The sequence below is a fragment of the Ochlerotatus camptorhynchus genome, unplaced genomic scaffold, assembly GCF_037179485.1.
Source record: "Ochlerotatus camptorhynchus isolate MF236.1 unplaced genomic scaffold, CSIRO-AGI_Acam_v1.1 ptg000036l, whole genome shotgun sequence".
Classification (NCBI taxonomy): domain Eukaryota; kingdom Metazoa; phylum Arthropoda; class Insecta; order Diptera; family Culicidae; genus Ochlerotatus; species Ochlerotatus camptorhynchus.
The window spans coordinates 2,618,680-2,640,472 of record NW_027040527.1 but is presented as its reverse complement, the minus strand read 5'-3'; the positions used below and the strand labels follow the sequence as shown (position 1 = coordinate 2,640,472).

The window sequence follows — 21,793 nt, the reverse complement described above, 5'->3', positions numbered from 1 at the left end:
TTTGGTACAGTGTAAGAGAAGAGGAGACAATAAGGGGGCGAAAACGAACCACTTTTCTGTCAAACGCGAACCAGCTCGTGATTGGTCGATTTGAAGTGCGTAAGATAGAGATAGAGATAGAGATAGAAATAAAAGAGTAAGAAGGCAATTGTCTCCTCTTCCTCTTAGTTATTGATATAGGACCAGTGGCTTAGACACATTCATTCAAAGTTTAAATCAAATCGAAACAAATACACAAAAATGGCTCCGAAAATTCCTAAAGAATTAACTTGTAACAAAACAAGGAAACGTTCCGTTGTTGTTTTAACCGACAAAGTAAAAATAATTCAGGATGCAGAACAAGGGATGTCCATAAAATCAATAATGCATAAATACAACATAAAATCGCGAGCGACAGTTAGTGGCATCATTCGTGCGAAGCAGAAAATAATGTCGAATATTGCGGAAGTTCAAGGAAATATTGGTAAGTGCATTCATGACAAACTCTAAACAATTTCTCATGTGTCAATCGGTTCACAGCTAACCGAAAGCGCTTCAAGAAGCCTCGATATCCAGCGGTAGACTAGGCGTTATACGTTTGGTTCCTGCAAAAACGGCAGCTAAACGTTCCTGTAAGCCACGAAATGCTTCAAGTACAGGCTCAGAAGTTCTATTCACAGATGATTGGGGAAGGTGAATATGGTAGCCGTGGGTATGTTGACAAATTTATCAAAAGGCATGATATTTGCATTCTTAAGATAACTGGGGAAAAACTGTCCAGCAACCTTGCGGTTATCGACCAATATGTTATAGATTTCTCGCAAGAAATGCGTTGTCGTAACTTGCAACCATATCAAATTTTCAACGCTGATGAAAGTGGCTTATATTTCAAAGCAATCTCATCAACAACATTCGTCGACCGGAATTCTGCCAGTGCTCCTGGTAGAAAAGTCAATAAGGAGCGCATAACTTTTATGCCCTGTTCAAATATGGACGGTTCTTTGAAGCTTCCACTCATGTTAATTGGAAAATACAAAAATCCTCGACCACTGAAGAACCTAAAGGATCTTCCTGTCTACTACAGAGCATCCAAAAATGCGTGGATGACGAGGGAGTTGTTCAAAAATTGGTTTTTTGAGCAATTCGTCCCGCTAGTTACTGATTTTTTAAAAGGACTAAGCCATCCTGTGAAAGCTGTTCTCGTATTGGATAACTGTTCGGCTCATTATAGTACAGAGCAATTGCGAACAGATGACGGAGCCATATTTTGCAAATTTTTGCCACCCAATACCACCGCTGTAATCCAACCGATGGATCAGCATGTTATTCAGCTGGTGAAGGCTCGTTACAAGAAGATCATGACAAACGAGATTCTTGGAAGAGGTGATGATTTTCACGATAACGTCAAACGCATCAACATCAAAGATGCCATGTTTTGGATTGCCCAAGCATGGGAAGCTGTTCCGGAATCTGCCATTCAGAAGTCCTGGAAAATATTGTATACGGAGACACCGGGTGATGATGAGGACGACTTGCCATTGTCCGTATTGCAAGAAAGGCTGAGGAACATAATGAATAATATTAACCAGCTGGAAACAATTGACGAGGAAAACGCAGAGTTCGAGATCCTGAAGGACGATGAAATCGTTGAGAAAATACTCAACCCATCAGTTGATGACTTCTTTTACACAACGAACCAAGATCACGAGGATAGCCAACATCTTTCTACATCGGTTGATCCTGAAGATGAAAATGTTAACGTTTCTGATGAAGCTGCTTTGAATGGAGCTGACGTTCTGCTTAGGTATGCGGAAGAGCAAGGTTGGTCGCTTAACACCCAGTTTTCTTTGCGTAAAATGAGACAAGACATCTTGAACAACATAGTAACTAGAAAGACTTGATAAATCTCAAGAGTGAATATCTTATTTGATGCATTGGTTGTTATGTAAACATGAATGGTTATTTAATTTCCTGAACTGATTTTTTTAACTCGAAAAACTACACGATATGATAAATTCCATTGAATTCTTAACAAGTTGAATGTTACTAAATATATATTTTCGAAGGAAAATAGAATGCTAATCATAGATTATTATCAATAACCTTAATCAATAAATTTGAATAGGACCATGCATTTGTTATTTAAAACGCTTATTCCACTGGTAAATTTCATCTAAGAATATATTTACATCTAAGAAAAATGTGTGCATCTTGTATGATTTACAGTTATGTTTAAATTTTTTTCTCCTTACTCCTCCAACAATTGCTAAAGAAGCGTCTTTTGATTTTTATTGTTTTTTTCACTTTACCCCTAGTCACCGCTTACATAATATTTCATTCATATCTCAATTTCGCGTTGCTATAAACGGTAATTACCGATGCATTAATTAAATCACGCATTATTAGTAATAATCGTATTGTGAACTGAAAAAATGAAGCTGTTGTTCCTACAGGAGACTGTACTGCAGCTTATCTCTGAAGGGGGGTTTCCTTTTGTTCAAGAAAAATATGATTTTTTTTTAAGAAAGGCTGTTTTGCACTTCTAGATGAACAATATTACCAAAATATGCTATATTTTCTTATAATTTATCAAAATAATGCAAAATGAAATGTGTTTCTTAATTTAAAAATCATGCTTCTATATAAGATACAATTCGATATAACATACAGTCGTGAAATCAAAATGTATGTTATATCGAAGTTTATGTATTATAATTGCAGTTTAATGTAAAGAGAGATTTTGTCCGGTTTTGCGACAATCGTCAACATCAATATCTTTCTGACTGTGCGTAGTTGCCTTTAATTAAATTAATTAAAAATTGCTTTTAAAAGACTTAAAGTCAGTCAAGCATTGCGCAATGTTTATAGTGCAGTTCAATTTTAATTTAGTAATAAAGAAGGATTGATAGAGGAAGTGGATGCAGTATTCTGGAATAAAATAATGTCGGACAAAAGCTGCACAAAAAATTGGAAAATTGTTGGTTGGTTTTATTCTTTTATTATTGCTCAGTAATATACTTATTTTTTAGTTTCCATTTATTTAACCACATAAACAATAAAACAACAAATCGAATCAATCAGTTGAAAATCAAAATAACAAATAACGAAAAGATAAAATATTTATACAGTTTGTTGGAATTTGTTAATGGCAGTAGGCAACAAATCACGACTGAACCGAATAGTCATCAAATCATTGAGCATTTGTGGGGACATTCGCAGCCGATGTTGCTCCAGCAATAGCTTGATTGCTGAGAAGCACCGCTCAACTTAGACCTGTGTAGCTGATGCGGATAATGTAATCGTTGAAAGTGCATACAATTGTGGATCTTCATAGCGTCGAGATTCCCAATATTTCACAATATCTGTGTTGACTGGAAGTCGACTTTTTGTGTTTGCCAAATCCAAAAGCCTCAGCTTAAGATCAACTTGAGAAGGACACAACCTATAAGAAGATGCTTGCTGGCACTCTTCCTCGAGTAAAGCCTCCAAATCGTCTTCTGTTGGGTTTTTGGAATCTTGATTCGATGTTCCCGGTTGCTGTTCATCGGATGGACTGGTATTAAATGTTGTTAAAATATTGCTTACTGTAAGAATGTGCTCCTGTGTGGATTAAATAATACGAAATGGGAAAAGGTACTGTTAAACAACGGGCTTATATAAATCACGTATAATTTCAAGAAAGGTGTGTTGAATTTTATATATGCTCGATTGATATCAGTTCTCAATAAATTGTTTATATTTTCATCGTTACTTTTTTCATTGAAAAGTAGACTTGAATAGAAAATAGATTGATATTTAAGCTACATATTATTTTTAAGAAAACTTCCGATGTAACTTATTTTTCAGTCCTAATTTATACTCAAACAACTTTGACCCTATCTGAGCAGTGTTTCAGTCAAGGGCTTCAATTTTCTTCTTTTTTTCCTTTCTTGAAAGTCCAAAGCGCATATGGATGAAACCATAAACATATATAATCACAGTCATTTGAAAGTGATTAAGATCAGAAAAATCCTTACAAACCAAATTCCCATGGACAGAGTTCGCGTTCGAAACTTGCCATTGACTAGAGTTCTCGTATTGATCCCAAAAATTTTCCGGTTGTGTCGTTGAGCACCATCGAATTCCAAAGAAAATAATCCGTTGAGTTCCTTAGCAATCATGCTTCGTATGATGTTTGCAATTTTTGGGATCATCGAAGCCATTGCTTCACCGTATGACGGAATATTTAGAGCTTTGGCGAGAATTCCATTTGTCGATGGAAATGCTTTCGAGTTAAGAAAGTTTAAAGGAACCGAGTTTATGGCAAGCATTTCAACTAATCCGCATTGAAAATCGACAGGATCTACTTGCACAGTTACTGTCTTTAGTTTCTTAGATGGAGAGGCTTCTTGAGGTACAATTAGTTGATCTGACTTTCGCTTGTATCCTGTGATTCCGATTTGCGATGCAATGTTCGGATGTAATTGAGCAATATGTTATACGGTTGAAACCTTATACACTGATGTTAGTAAGGCCTTTGACAGAGTAGACATTCCCTTACTTCTTTTTAAATTAAAAAGTTTAGGTATGACAAGAACACTTTTAATATGGATTGGATCATACTTGACAGAAAAAACACAGATGGTCCGCTTTAAAGGAAAAATATCTTCGCCAGTTAATGTTACCTCGGGAGTTCCACAGGGATCTCATTTAGGTCCTTTATTATTTATTTTATTTGTGGATGACGTGAAGTTTGTGTTAAATCGTTAAAATGTGCTCATATATGCTGACGATATGAAACTGTACATGGAAATCTTTAATAATTCTGATTTGCTACATTTTCAAAATGAAATTGATGTTTTCTACAATTGAGGCGTTAAAAGTCTGCTGGACATTAATGTTAAAAAATGCAATATTATATCTTATTCCAGAAAACACACTACTCTAGATTTTACATGTACTCTTGGAAACCAGCTGGTTGTAAGGTGCGATAAAATTAGGGACTTAGGAATAATTCTTGACTCGAAGTTGACATTTGTAGATCATGTGAATACCACAATTCACAAAGCAAGTAATATGTTGGGATGCATAAAAAGATTTAGTTATCATTTTAAAGACCCATATACCATCAAATCACTTTATATAGCTTACGTGAGATCAATTCTCGAATATTGCAGTGTGGTTTGGGCTCCATATCATGAAACTTATATAAATCGAATAGAATCAGTTCAAAAACAGTTTTTGTTATTTGCTCTTAGGAAACTAAGCTGGACTTTTTTCCCCCTTCCTTCTTATGAGTCCCGTTGCATGTTGATAAACATTGAAACACTTAAGAAACGAAGAGAAACTTCCATGACATCCTTTGTTAATGATATTATCTCACAACGCGTAAATTCCGAAAAATATTAGCAAGCTTAAATTTTTACGTACCATCACGCATGTTAAGAACTCGAAATGAGTTTTAACTGTCACCTCACAGAGCGAATTATCGTAAAAATGGACCAATCAATAGAATGATGAGAGTGTATAATAATTATTGTGAGCGTTTAGATCTAACGATGTCTAAAGATACAGTAAGGAGAACACTAACTGCTAGGATTTCATCTCGTTAAGTTTGAAACAATTTTTATTTTTTAGATTTTTGGATATGCAGTCTACATTTACTGACAATTTCAAATTAAACGTTTGAATTTAAATAGCATGTAAGGCAACAGAACTATTGTAAGATTGACGACAAATAAACAAATGTGCAAAATTTCAGTAAAATCGGAGCCAGCAAATTAAAATGAAAAAAAAAATGAATGGAATTGTTCACTAACTAAAGAAATTTTTCATCGGGGGATTAAAACATACAAAGAAGTTCTTTAATGACATTTTTCATGCATAAGAATTTAGCAAAAAATGTCCTATAGCAAAAATCGATCAAATTGACTTAAATTTTGTACACATAAAAAGTGTGAAACTTGAATAATAAAATTTAACATCTGCCTAAGGCCTCTCTCCCCAACGGTCACTAGAAAATGTTTCATCCAGTTAGAAATGGCAGCTAAGATAAGGTGTACTTTTTATTTCTAGAACAGTCTATATTTATCACCTATCCTGCAATTTGCGTCGGATCCGGTGATGAAAGGCTCCCTCTGTGTAGCTGAAGTCGAAAAATGCGTAGAATTCGTTGACTAGGTACTGTCGCAACATTCTTTGCAAAACCTGTGTGTTTGACAAAAGGGGCTCGGCCCTAATTGACTAATATACGAGCCCCTTTTTTTCTGGGGCTTCATTAGCTGTGTTGGTAAAGATGTAGCTATTATGCACAATCATGCTGGAGGCGTCGGGTTCGATTCCCAGCCTGTTCAAGGATTGTTTCGAGCTGGAACATTCAACATGCAAGTGCTCAAAGAACGCTCAGCTGAAGGGCAGGTTCACAGTTTCAGTTGGGACGTGATAGCCAAGAAGAAGAACGAGCCTCTTTTTTGGGAGAACTGTCCAACGTTATGCAATCTCATTACTGTGTCGTAACCAACGCAGCGTAATGAATACATGGGCAAAGTTTTGCTAAAAAGAAGTCGCATTGTTCAACCCCACAGTCTCCAGTTTTTTTTTTTTCATTTTTCACCCTTTTACAGATGTCCACCAACAAATTTGCCAGGCAAGTGTGTCTTTATTTTGATGAATGTTTTCAGACTGCGTTATAATATAATCAAACAGTGTTTTTCATCCCGAGAACGACAAACTTGGTAGTGAATATCCATTCCCGTGAATCCTGTGAAATGCAAGCCAAACTTATGCCGCTTCCTTGGCTCATTTCAGTTCAGAAACACACCCTCCCGCAACCCTTGACATTTTTTTTTCCGTTCACCGCAAGTATTACGTAGGAATTTCATTCTGTTCCAGCTCAATTTTTCTCTTCTAAAGTGGTCGGGATCGAGAGTACACACCTACCGGAAGAGTGGAATGAGCTACGGAATTTTTCTAGAAGTTTTCCAACCATTTTAGTTTCACAAGAATGCGACAATCTTGGGAAACGTGAGCCCAAACGTTTTCTAAAAGTGCGTCTCGTGTGGATTGTGGTCGGTTTCTTGGAAATTACACCTTCGTTTTTCTATTGTCAAACAACGTTTAGATTTGTTGTTTATATATACCTGGCGGGTATTTCAAGGAGTTTCCACAATTACTCGTAGCAAACTAAAATGGCAACAGGCGTGTCGCAAAACAGTTGTTGCGACACCTATGTGACTTATTTTAGTCACCAGCCGCAACCTTTCGTGACTGAAGGGTGCCACTAGGGGCATATTCTCGAAACAATGACTTAACTGGAACTGACACCAAAACAAATGCTCAAATGCTATCATCCACGTAAAGCATCGATTGTTTGGCTTCATCTGCGGTCAAATGGTTCTCTTTGTTGGGAAAATCAAATGAATAAAAGCAAGAGTTTCAATTACGGCATCTCGTTCCATAACAGCAACGCACAACTTAAGAACTTTCACTTCCCAATTGAAGGCACTTCAAGAAAAAGTTTACTCAAATGACGTACACTGAATTGGGTTACAGCTTTGCTTAAAATACTTGCATAAGCCTCGATTGCCATGGTGGGACTCAAATTTGCTTCGCAGTTAATTTATTCCATCCCGACACATTTTACAAGCAGCGCATTAATCGTTAAAATTTCAAATATCACGTTACGAACTATTGTCCACTACTTTTCCAACAAAGTTGTGCGATTTACCAGAATCGTTACATAATTAGAGTTCGGCAGATGTCAGCCTTTCATTCAATTTATACTTTCTCGGGCAGTTGGACAGAAACGACTAGTTGCTTCAGGACTTCCCAGTTTTTTTTTCTTTCGGTATGTTCTATTCAATTAACTATCCCTATTTAGTGAAACTTTTTACAACCGACATTCGCCATAATCACCAATGGAGGTGCTGACGACAGAAGAAACGGAATAGGGAAAGCAGACCGCACTATTTTCAGTCGGGTTTTCCGTCTCTTCAGGGGGATTTACCGTGTCTATTCCGAGTGCCAACTGCTGGCAAGTGGCAAGAATCAGGCGAAGGGTGGCGTGATGTTTTCGTTTACTCATGCAGCCTGTGTGGTCACTTTACGTTGAGTTAAGACTTCCATTCATAGATTCACATACATAGAAACACACCACACACGCACACACGTACTCCAAGACGGACGGAAGGTAATCCTGAGCAGTTACACAATAATCGGACGAGAATAGCCGGAGGTGTGACGGGGCTCGTGCATGTGAAGCGCGTTGACTTTCGTACGAACCTGGGATGAAGGACTGGACCTATTTTGGAGGCACCTGTTTGGAAAGGACTTTTAATGCTTCAGTGGATGTAATGTCACCGTATGCGTTCCGTTTACATTGTGGGTAGTGGATCAAACCTTTTAATGGTGGGAGTCAAACTTCACAAATCACAATCCAACAAGTTTCCCGAGTAAAGCTTTATACCAAATTGATAACAAGTTCTGATTCCCGGTTATCAAGGTTAAATAACTGATAAATGTTATCATTGTGGTTGAGTAAACAGCGAACATAACACATATTATAACAAAAAATGCTCGTTGCAAAATATTTTCGGCGGCGGCGTGATATGTTATTTTCTGTCTGCGGCGTGGCGGCGTCACGCCGTTTGCTTTCGGCGGCAGCGGCGTGGCAGCGTTGGTCGGCGTGAGTTTATTTTTAATGATTTAGAAAAAAAATACATTCCAAACCATTCGCACATGGACAAAAAATGCTACCCAGAGTTGAGTTCATTTTACTAAAAATCGCTAAAACGTAGGTCACTCATAGTTTGAGCAAATTTTCTGACACTTTCCCGGGGAAAACTTCTGATGATGATAATGGTCCCACCGCTTACCCCTACAAAGGTTTGAGCTGGACGATTTATCTTTAAGATAATTAAATATGGCATTTTAAGCAGGTTAGCAAACAAAATTGAACTGGTTACAGTTACTGATATAAATTCCCTCTAGAGTTTACAGTTGTTTTACAGCGATATAAATGTTGAAAAGCTCAGGCGTACACCTCTTAGTTCACCTTTTTGTCGTCCTAAAATATTCATAAGTATTACAAGCAATCATGAGTTAATGAACAATGCCCCGTAACGTGGGTAGATCACCTTTTCGTGGTACGTTACGGGATGTAAGATCTACCACGGATTCCTAGTCCTGACTACTTCAAACTAGGGATACAGGATTTTTCAGTAATCCAAGGAACACATCTTAGTCCTTGTTACTTTTTATGCCTTGTTGATAGTGACAAGACTCGGCTTTGTCTACCGAGGATGATCTTGAAATAAGGAAAAAATGAGTTAGTTAGTCTTCATCTATGTGATTCCTAATCTTCTATTCGTTGTTCCCTAGTTTGAAGTGGTTGAGACTAGGGTTCTGATGCATGGTCATTATCGGTGTCATACCTTAATTTTGTTGCTAAGGCATCCAATTTTGACTGACAAAGGGGCGCGCCTTTGGAGGGTGTTTCAACTCTCCGAAGGGTATAAATAGCGGGACCTTTCAATTAGAGTCGGATCCTTGCAATAAATGCAAGAGTGGCAACTGTAAAAAAATCGAATACTTCATCATTTCTCAATATTGATGGAGTAATACGACATGCACTAAACTAAGGACATGGGATATACTACAATTGATCAATTTACTGGTCGCAGTAGTGTTAGGTTCCGAACAGAGGAAAAAAATAATAATGAGCAATCAACAAAGCCTCCTATTACACTAGCAACCCCGCAATCTGATGCTATCATAATTTTCAGCAATGTCAGGAATGCTCATGAACCCCCAACATTTGCCAGAAAACTTACTACTAACTCAAGGTATCTTCCAACTAAGCTTCAAAATTGCATTGAAGGCTGAGGCTCAAACCTTTGTAGACTACTTTTTTTTTAAACTATTAATATTAAATCAAATATTAATAATCCCTCATCACCATCAAGGCAAACAAAAAAAATTTTTGCAGTGCTACAATAATTATTAAAAGTCATTATGAAAGCTATCCATACAAAATAATCCGTTAGAGATAAGTTCGTTAAGATACATAATATGTCAATTTATAAAAAATCACTGGATAACTGTTCAAACGACAGATTTAACGTATGAAATACAGTGTGTTTTAAATTCTGTAAGTGTTGCTGAACGTCTAGGCATCGAATTGAAAACATTTATTCCTTTAAAAACAATGAATTTTGTGAAGCACAAGTTAAGAAATGAGGTGTTCTTATTTCAACCACGTTTCTAGTATTACATCTATGAAAGTCACTTCGTCTTTCAAATCGATCACACAAATATCGAGACAGCAAACCGTTAACTACTTTAAAAATGAACACCATAGTCAAATTTACATCAAAGTTGAGGAAGTGAATCTATTACATCTCAATATCCAGCGCATTATATTATTCTGCAAGCGCTGTAATATCGATATTTGTGTTTAATTGGCCAGAAATAAAATGGAAGGGCAAAAGTCTAGATGAGGAGATGATTGATTTGTATAGTTGTATCAACAATCAATACGAAACTAACGATTGTAAATTGGCTCACCACTTGACTAGCCTATTGGTCCCAAGCAAATCGACTAACGTAGCCCATTCCAGTGTAAATTCCAGTACTACACTATGTTTGTTTTGATTCGCTATGAAAGTTTGACAGATTAAATGAGGGGTTCGTGGATTTTCCAATGTTTTGAGGGGTGCATCGATTAGCTTGAGACCGAAGATAGTACCAGAGCTGAGCCAAAAAGTTGAGCTCGTTTCTTCAGGACCTTGTCGTCTTAGAGTTACCTCTATGGTTGTATTTTACTGGCAATAGTTAAATCGTTTTTCAGTCGACATAGAATTTCATACTTCTTGGCAATTTTCTTGATGACATTGTCAATGTGAGAGTTGAACTTAAGTGTGTCATCAATAATGACGCCAAGATATTTAATCTCCCGAACGGGATCAACATTCTCATCATCAATTACAACAGAGACGTTCTCATTTACTCGATTCCGCGAAATTACCATAAATTTAGAGAACGCAAACCTTCACTCGAGTGTTAAACGGCATCATCGTAATCCTCATCTGCAACTAGAGCTGCAAAGGATAACACAGTATCATCCTCGGTATCGTCTGCAAAAAGATTAATGTCACAAAATCGTAAAACACGTCGCAAGTCATTAATATACATAATAAATAATAGGAGCCTTAATACACTTCCCTGGGGCACTCCAAGGTTATTCCCCTACGCGATTGGAAACAGAATAATTAAAAACAGTCCGTTGAGTTCTGTCAGACAAATAGCTTTCAAAACATTTATATGCAGTGCTCGTAATTCCAAAGCGCTTGAATGATCTTAACAGTAAGGGCCTAGAAATTGTTTCAAAAGCACGTTTTAGATAAAAAAAAATAAACAACAAAAATTGTATCTTTACACTCCAAGCTATTTTTTCACTTCATTAATACCTTATTCAAAGTGGTTTCACAAAAATGACCTTCCCGATATCCCGATTGTTCTGGTATCAAAAAACTATTACTATTTAAATACTCCAACAGCTGGTAAGAGATGAACTAGCCTATGGTTAAAATCTCTCTAATAAAGAAAAAAAAAATCCAACAGCTGGCCTTCAACAACAAGTTCTAAAATTTTCTCTTCTGTGTGCAACGTGTTGATTGGACGAAACTCTTCGGCTTTAATCGTTCCAGCAACTTTTTGAATAGGAACCACTAAGGATTCCTTCCAAATTTGTGGCACATGTCCAGTTTGCAATGATTCATTAATAAGGTCCAGCAAGATGTGGCCAATGATATGAAAGCAATCTAGCATTTACATTGTCTACTCCGGCCGATTTTCCTAATGAAAAACAAATAACTCTAAGTTCATCAAATGTAATTGGGTGAAAACCTTCAAATCTACAACTACTAGTAACTTGAAATTTTATTTCGTCAGTCTCAACGACCAATTCAATGGATTGATTAATCAATGAAGCACGGTCGACAAAATAATCATTAAATTTAGATGCAATTACTTGTTCTGACTGTTCTAATATGCCATTAAAAGTTATGCACCTCGGTTTGCAATTACTAGGTTTTAATAAAGATTTCAAAATTTTCCATAACTCTTTGCTGTTGTTTTGATGTTGATCAATCTTCCTTTGAACATATTCACAACGAGTTTTCTTTATCGATTGTGAATACTTATTACGCGCGATTGTGTACCTAGTCCAATGATTGTCATTATTAGATCTACAAAACTTTTTGTGCAATTTGTCCCTTTTCCGTTTAAGACGTAAAAGATCCAAATTGTACCAGCTCTTCGAGTTTTTCAAAGAAACAAACTTTTGCTCAACTAGTTGATTGGTACACGTTTTCAAAGCGTTATTAAGAACAGCTGTAGATTCATCTAAGTTACCGTCCGCGAATGGAAAATCCAGGCTTCTCTCAACAAGGTTTGAAACAGCTTGCTTCGAATATTTCCTCCAGCACTTTAATTTAACAAAATTATCGTTATCGTTAACATGGTCTAAGACATTAATCACTAAAGTCTCATGATCGGTTATTTTCAAATCAGTATCCGTAACTGAACAAATGGAATCAAAATTGGAATAAACGTGGTCAATTAAAGTTCTACTGTGCCTGGAAATACGCGTATACTCATTTACCGTTTGCTTTAAATTAAAAAACTCAGCTAAACGCTTCAAATGATTCGAATTATGGTTATCACGCCAATTAATATTAAAATCACCAGCCAATATATTTAATTTACTAGAATCAAGGAATGTCTCAAACCAGTTCTCTAAAACTTCAACAAAACGCTGTTCACTAGAACTGGGAGAATGATACAAAACACCATAATTACCCATCTTCATGCCACGTACAACTGTAATGCCCAAGAACCAGTTGCCATCAATAACTTCGTTGGTACGAAGGTTGAATTGAACTGATTCTTTGACATAAATAGCAACACCGCCAGTGTGTCTAGAATGTAATAAACAAGCAGCAACAATATATCCCGGAATACTATACTGATCAAAAGTTTCAGTTTCTACAATATGAGTTTCAGGTAATAAAACTAAAGCAGTTTGTTGACAACCCCGCAACATTAAAATAAAATAAAAAAATCGAATACGGGGAAAAATTAAGAAAATTTTACACATGTTAGAAGGTACTAGTAGACAGACTAAAACCACTATCAGTTTTTCTCATATTCGAAAAGTTTTCCTCGGAAAAGCGTCGGAAAGTTTACTCATGCTATGTGTAACCTATGTTTTCGCGAATTTGAGTAACTCTTACTCAATTTTGAGCCGTTCTCATTGGCGGTGCAAGCGGAATTTGATTAGAAAAATATGTCAAGTGCTTGTTGTTGAAGTCGTTTGGCAAAGTGTTACAACCCTTTTATTAAGCATAAGAAAGGTACGTTATCCACCCCCACATTAAAAATCAATCTGTTGCATACGTAACATTTGAATGGGCCCTAGGAATTCCTTCACGTCCTTCATTTATTGAGCATTACTCGTTATTAATATGTTGATAGCGATAAATGATATGCTTGTATTACTCTGATACATATTGGAATGTACACGCATTGTAGTTATATAACTTTTTGTTTATGTATTTGAAGATGATGTATTTCGGATATACGTTGAATCCCGCACAACTTGAACCTGAAAGAGATTAAAAAAAAGCTCAAATATCAACGTGTTGTTAATAAAAGTCTCTTATTCACATTTATGTAAATCCAATCCGAATGATTCATTCCTGTGTGCTAGATCGAGAAAGTTCGAACAAACGTCAAAAAACTAAATGACAATCGCTGCACCACACACAAGTTCTAATTTCAACGCGTTCAAGATGCATTTTGCCGAAAAGGTGCTACGGATTTTTCATCGGCGTGACATAAATTTATTCGGCGGCGTGAAAGATTTTACTGCGGCGGCGCGCCGGCTCAATTTCATCGGCGGCGGCGGCGAAATGCACATCGAAATGTAAAAAAAATAAACACAACAACTGATCTATAGAACCAAATTATTTGAACTGAAATTTGAACAAAAAACCTTGAAGAACGTCAAGAAATTATCCTTTTTTTCCATGATTTTTTTCCGTCGATCTTGTTTTCCGTGCTGAGCACCAATGCTACCGACGCCAGGGAGGCAGTTTCCACACCTGGACCCTACACAGTTGAAAAATATAGTGTAAATTTGCGTTACTATGATGCACAAAAAAGGAGCGTCATACATCACACAAGTTTACATTACAGATTGTGTAAATTTATGACACATGTCATGAAATATTCCATAAATTGTATGCAACTGTCCTTCTTTGTAAGCAACATTTCTTGCAAGCTGCTAGTTTACGTGAAAAGGAAGTTTACATGCATACATTTTTGCATGCATGGATGTTTACATCACCAGTTGCTAAACTTTTACAAAACTGTTTGATCTTTCTTTTTCAAACATCCCCGCACTTCTATAAAATGTTATGCAGCTCCTTGAATTGCTACGCAGTTCGCTTAACTTATACACTTACGCATTTCTGCGTTTCTCGCTGATTTTCCGTGAAGTTCCACAACGTTTTATGAGCTTGTACGTAATTCCCTGAACTATTCCAAGTCGTTTATACTTCAGCGAAGTAACCTGATATTAAAAGAAGGTTTCCAAACATTTATGAAGCTCTCTTGAATTAAACAAGATTGAGTTAACTTCTACGAAGTTTCCCAAACATGTATAAAGTTCCCACTTTGACGAAGTATCCTGATTTTTTACAAAATTTACAAAGTTTCTCTGACGCCCTAAAAAGTTCCCCGATTTTTTACGACGCTTCCTGAACTTCTAAAGTTCAATAAAGTTCTACAAAGATCACCAAACTTCTACATATTTCGCTGAGCATTCACTCAATTCGTTGAAATTTTACAAAATTCTCTGCTCTTTTTTAAAGTTCACTTAAGAGCTTCAAAGTTCGTTGAGTTTCTACAAAATTAGCTGAACTTCTGCAAAATTTGCTTCACATTTAAAATGTTTCCTAACTTCTACGGTAACTGAACTTCTACGAAGTTACCTGGACATCTACGCAGTTACCTGTACTTCTACTAAGTTCCATGATGTTCTACGAAGTTTCAGAAGATCTACTAATTCCTTGAAGTTCTACAACGTTCCTTGAACTTTAACGAAATTCTTCGAACTACTACGAAGTTCGTTGAATTCTTCCTTGAACTTCTATAGGTTTTCAATAGACATTTTGCCTATCTCGATGAAGATTTTTTTTTCTAAATAAAGGGTGTCCACGATGAAATTGCCACACACAAAATTGATTCGCAAAATTCGAGTTTTCATCCGATTGCCATCAAATTTTCAGGGATTGAGAAATAACTATTAAACTTCATTTTACCATTTTACTCGTATTTTATTTACAGTCCATACGCAAATGCCCGCACCTTGGCCTTAACCCCGGCCATAAGATTCTGCACAACCTGCGAATCAACCGTTTTTTGCATGTAAACCCATACTTTCTTCAGTTCCTCGACTGTCTTCACTACCTTAGGTCGTTTAAGAAGGTTCTGCTTCATAATCGCCCAGTACTTCTCGATGGGGCGGAGCTCCGGAGTGTTGGGAGGGTTGAACATTTTCGGCACGAAATTGACCTTATTGTCCGCATACCACTTCAGCACGTCCTTGGAGTAGTGGCATGAGGCCAAATCCGGCCAGAAGATTGTTGGAACGTTGTGGGCCTTCAGGAGAGGAAGCAGCCGCTTCTGGAGGCACTCTTTTATGTACACCTGTCCGTTCATCGTGTCCGGGGTCACGAAAGGTGCACTCCGCTTCCCGCACGTGCAGATGGCTTGCCAAACCAGGAATTTCTTCGCAAATTTGGACATCTTCTGAGTGCGGACATGCTCCGGAACGCTAACCTTATCCTTGGCCGTGAAAAACAGGTTGCCGGTGATCTGTTTGAAGTCGGCCTTCACATATGTTTCGTCGTCCATGATGCAGCATTCAACTTTCGTCAGCATGTTGAGGTACAACTTCCTGGCACGGGTTTTGGCGGACTTGTTCTGCTTCTCGTCGCGATTAGGGGCCTTTTGTACCTTGAACGTTCGAAGCCCAGCCTTAGTTTTGGCCTTCTGGACAAAACTTCGGCTTAAGTGCAGCTTCTTAGGCACATCCCTAACGGAGGCGTTCGGATTTCGGTTGAAGGCCCCAACTACGCGGTTGTGATTTTTGGTGTTGTACGGAATACTTTTTCCTTCACTTCTGGGCTTCCGATCGGTGGTCAACCGTTCCTCGAACCACTTAATCACTCGCGACACCGTGGAATTCGCGATTCCCAACGTTTTAGCGATGGAACGATGGGAAAGATCCTTGTTCTCGTGATGAATGCGCAAGATTTTATCACGCACGAGCTGTTCTTTCGACTCCATTTCCGCTAGTTTTGATCACAGGACTTTAAAACTTGCAGGATGTAAATAATGCGCTATGAACTAAATCCACCCAAATTTTCATTAAATTCTACCCAACGGTTAAAAAGTATGAGCAATTTCATAGTGTGGCAATTTCATCGTGGACACCCTTTACACCTGGCATCCCTGCGCTCAATCGCCATTGGGTCACTGTCTGGGAACTTAAATTCTCGCCAACTCGTTCAGTAGTTTATTCCAGTATCAGACTATATTTTTTTCATTAATATGCATGCATAGTCGGTTCGACATAGTGCTGGGAGATTCAAGTGTTTCAATTTTCATTGGAATAAAATTCAATATCTTCATTATTATTTAGGATTTGCTAGCGAGTTTGAAATCAAAAAAGTGTTTATGTTCTACATTTTGCAGCACTTAGGGGCTGTTCATAAACAACGTAGACAGTTTATGGGGGGGGGGGGTTCAAATGCCAACGGTCCATACAAATTTAAAAAAAAATGTATGGGTAATCTCTACACAGGGGGAGTTGGGATCAAGAATCCCTAAAAACTGTCTACGTAGTTAATGAACAGCCTCCTGCAGTTTCTTATTCCTTTCAACCTAGCCAAACCAATCCTATTTTTTTTACGAATGGCGTTCAAGTGATCCGTATAGACTATTCTGTCATTACCTCTTCCTAATCGTCGGCTTTGGAAACGCTGCAAAATGAAAATGCAATTGACCAATAAGGTCTCTATTGTTGGACTGAAAGGTGTCTGAAGTAGACTGTACAGGATCCCCTATGGCATACATATATTTTATATACAGCCGCTCATCGCAAGTCATGCGTTTTTGTCAAAATTAAGTTTTTCAATTAAAAAATAAAGCTAACCACCCATATTTTCATAATACTGGATAAAATCATCAACTAGGGGAAATGGCTCTAATCTTGGCCTATGGATATAAGATTGGGCCCATCGCTAAAAATCTACTATTTATTAATTTTATCTAGATGAACGCGTCATTGGGACGGACCTAATAGATATTTTGGGTGCTATTGAAAATTTGATCGATTACTGAATGTATGTATGGGCCCAAATTAGGGGCATTTAGGCCGACATTACATCCATTTCCCCTATGTTCTAGAACAGTATGGAAAAACAGCTATTTGGCTATCGTCCCATCACATAAGCAGTAATGCTACGAAGCTAACTTAAAATGGATTTTCCTCTGTTTGCTGTTTTGTGCTGTGGGACGGACTCGCCATGAGCGGTAGTATATCAGGCGTAACATTTGATAACGGCACAAAAGCATTTGTAAGCAAACTTTCTAAGGCCCTTTATACGCTAACGAAAGTACGCCCACGCAAACCAATACCACTTTCGGAAAGGTGAGAGTTGCCCCTATCGGATAATGTTGGTTTACGTGAGCGTACTTTGGTTAGCGTATAAAGGGCCTTAGAAAGTTTGCTTACAAATGCTTTTGTGCCGTTATCAAATGTTACGCCTGATATGATACCTTAAAGTACTCTCTCGGCTATATTTGTTGACTGCTATTTGTTGTATTTTTTTTTCAATTTATCGTAGTTTTTCTTCTAAAGCAAATAATTTTCATTTTACGTTCAATCATAAAGTTTAGTTCTGAACTTCTGATTTAAGTTTATACGATGATCTGCCAATATATCTGAGCTTGTTGGTGACCAATTGTTGAGTGGAGCTAAAAGATCTTTCAGCACAATACCTTTGATTAATTGCAAACTTAGGTTATTGACCACATCGATAACTGATGAATGGCTGAGTTTGCCGAAAACCGAAAGTAATGCTCTTAAGAAGATTGATTTTGACGCATTGACGTCTACTTCTTAATGTATGCATCAATGCTTCATGGATGTTTCCAATTATTCTTGCTGATTTGTATTGTTTTTTATGAAGCATTCAAACAAAGAGAATAAACGCAACTCTAAATTGAATACCGAAATTCGGGGGCAAATTCATCACATAAAACGTTAATATGGAAATTAAATCTGACCTGAAGGAAAAAAGGTTATGAACATCCCTCCCAAGGGCTAGTTTTTGCACCTTGACGTTGGTGGGAGGGCTTAATCTCATGTCATAATGGAGCGAGATTCTATATATATCGCATACCTATCGGTTAATCTTAAATTTTGAGGTGGCTACTTTAGAGTTTTTTTTTTAAATTTATTTTATCAAGTGCCTTTTGAACTTTTCGCGGCTGTCGGGACTCAACGCGACCTACGAAGCTTTCATAATGTCCAATTCGCTTGTCAAACGCGTTCTAGGCTTATGTAGTTTTTGCTATTTAGTCGGTACGGATGTGGAATCTTCGAATCTCTATAGTATAATTAGTAGAATATTTAGGGAGGAAACCAATATTAATCAACTTGCCAACTATTAATGGAGGACGAATTGCAGTTTCGAACGCCTTTGGGTACGGTTGTTTGTTCTCTGCTTTGTGCGTGCGTTCGCGTTCATAGTTTTCGGCTGCATTTGCCGGATTAGCGCTGGCGCTCTGCTTCCCGGACGTTTATACGTGTGTGATTGGTAGTTTTCTCGCTTTCCGGGAAGTTTTAGAATAGAGAAAGAAAACGTGATTCAACATGTTTGCAAGCATCAGAAGAGATGTCGCAATCTGCGTTATTTGATTTTCTCCCAGACCAGAAATTAGTGGCATCGCGAGTGATAATTTGTAATTTCAGTTTATTTACGCGCTGCAAGGTGCGTGAATGAGTTCGGCCAATCGGTGTTGATGTTGGCTCGCTGCTTGCAACTTTTTTTTGTGTTTTCGAAAGAAATTGATCGAAAGTTTACCAAAAGTGCTTTTAAACGTGTTTCGCAGTTGGGAGTGGTAAAATTCGTAAATTCGCGGTTTATGTTCTGTGAAAATTCCGTATCACAAAATTGCTCACCGAGTTCCTTTTTTTTTGTGCTCCCGGATGTATTGATTTGGTGAGTACGTTCCAGTTGAAGATTGTTCTTATACATATCTCGATTGCATTTTCGAGAGGACGTCCGGAGAGCTTTGAGATTTAGGCGTTGTTGCTTTTGCGGGCAGACGAGTTGGTCGCCGGTAAGGGCCAGTAAGTGCTGCCAACAGATGAATCAAGAGGTATTCGACACAAAATTGGTAAGAAATGTCCATTCAAATCGATTTAATACAGTTGAACAAATTTCAAAACTATATACGTGCCAGATTTGGAAATAATATTTTTTGAATCTGGAAGTGTGTTTATGATACCATTATCCATTTGATAAAGGTAGAGTGAACATGCGGGGCTTATTGTAAGCAAAAGTGACCTCGGAGTGGTCGTGAATTACCAGGCATTCTGAAATGGGTCACTGGAGCTGCAATAGAGCTAACACCTTCTAACTCCCGGACTAAACCTGCTTTAATTGAAGGTTAATAAAAAGCAGTTTTCTTCCATAATAACACTGCCGGACAGTGGGGGTTAGATTGTACACACACACACACACACACACATGGATGTTTACATCACCAGTAAAATTCCGAATTTTTAACTGTGCATACCTATCGATACATCAGCTCATGAACCGGGGACCAACGGCTTTACTTCCGAAGGAAGGCGTGATCAGAGATGTTATGCCTCAGAACATCCCGGCAGCGCCGACTGGGATTGAACCCAGGCCTGCTGGAGTGAGATGTAATCACGCTTACCACTACACCACCGGCGCTGCTTTTCTCGAGATGATATCATTAAATATTTTCCATGTAACGAAAATTCAAACCTTGGGAAATTTTCGAGAGTGAAAAAGGTCAAACTTCGGCCTCCATTGCGATTGAGCTCAAATTTTGCATAGGGTCGTTTTTCAAGGCAATAAACATTTTTTAGAGGGTATCTTTTGGAAATTTGAAATGGTCATTTTCATTGGCACCCTAATATTCATGTATGTATAACATTTCAAATCCCTCTTTTTACGAATTAAATCTCAAATAACGAGTTTTCTTTTTACGAAGTAAATTCCAAATAACGAGTTTTTTTGTGTGATTTTAGGAAACTGGGATATACTGTGAAATACCTCACAATATGGGTTTTGTTGGAATCTGAGTGACGTGTAGGGACCAGAAATCGATGTCTGACGCCATTTTGAAATCCAATATGGCGGCTTCCGGTTACAGGAAATTATGGAAATTCTGTCATATACCCCACAATAAGGGTACTTTTGGAATCGGAGTGACGTGTAGGGACCGAAAATCAATGTCTGACGCCCTTTTGAAATCCAAGATGGCGACTTCCGGTTACATAAAAACTAGGAAATTCTGCCAAATACCCCACAATATGAGTATTTTTGGAATTGGAGTGACGTGTAGGGACCGGAAATTGATGTCTGACGCCATTTTGAAATCCAAGATGGCGACTTCATGTAGTAGAAAAGCTTGGAAATTCTGTCATATACCCCGCAATATGGGTATTTTTGGAATTGAATGACGTGTAAGAACTGGAAATTTATGTCTGACGTCATTTCGAAATCAAAGATGGCAGCTTCCGGTTACAGAAAAATGGCAAATACCACCACATCACCCCGGTTGTTAAGATATCCATATTGTAGGTTATTTAACATTATTTTTATGTTTTTATGTAACCGGAAGTCCCCATATTGAATTTTAAAATGGCGTCAGACAAGGGTTTTCAATCCTAATATGTCACCCCGATTCCAAAAAACCCATATTGTGGGGTATTTGACAGTATTTTTCAGTGTTTCTGTAGCCAGATGTCCCTATCTTGGATTTCGAAATGGCGTAATAAATGGATTCCCGGTTCCTACACGTCACACCGATTCTTAAGATACCCATATTGTGGGTTATTTAACATTTCTGTTTTTATGTAACTGGAATTTAAAAATGGCGTCAGACATCAATTTTCGGTCCATACACGTCACTCCGCTTTCAAAAATACCCATATTGTGGGGTATTTGGCAGAATTTCCATGTTTTCCTGTAACCGGAAGCCGCCATCTTGGATTTCAAAATGTTGTCAAACATCGATTTCCGGTCCCTACACGTCACCCTGATTCCAAAAATACGCATATTGTTTAGTATTTGACAATATTTCCAAAAACCTCATCCCAAATAACGAGTTTTCTTTTTACGACGTAAATCCCAAATAGCGAGGTTTTTTTTTACGCACTAATTCGATTTACGAACCCCCGTTTTGGTTCGTAAATGGAGGTTCCCGTGTAGTACTTTCTTTCATGATAACAACTTATAAAAAATTTGTCAACTAACTTAGTAAAGCGATAACAACTGAAAAAAAAATTGGTGGGGATATTGATTTAAAAATACAGTAGAAGTAATCTGTGATTTCGGTCCTATGTACAAATTTGGATTTCCTACTTAGTAAAACTTGGTTAATTTCTTGTGCTCTGCTTCTGTACGGACGCGAAAATTTCCGAGTGTCAACCCAACTAACA

The 21,793-nt window shown here is 37.6% G+C and overlaps 1 protein-coding gene across 1 annotated transcript in view; it reads left to right on the top strand.

Moving 5' to 3' along the window:
* The first annotated feature begins 1,289 nt into the window (after positions 1 to 1,289).
* LOC135709867 (jerky protein homolog-like) overlaps positions 1,290 to 21,793 on the top strand; it is a 54,131-nt gene continuing 33,627 nt past the window's right edge. Inside the window, exon 1 of the mRNA XM_065232296.1 lies at positions 1,290 to 1,800. Within this exon, the coding sequence (XP_065088368.1) occupies positions 1,290 to 1,800 (511 nt within the window). The remainder of the gene's footprint in view (positions 1,801 to 21,793) is intronic.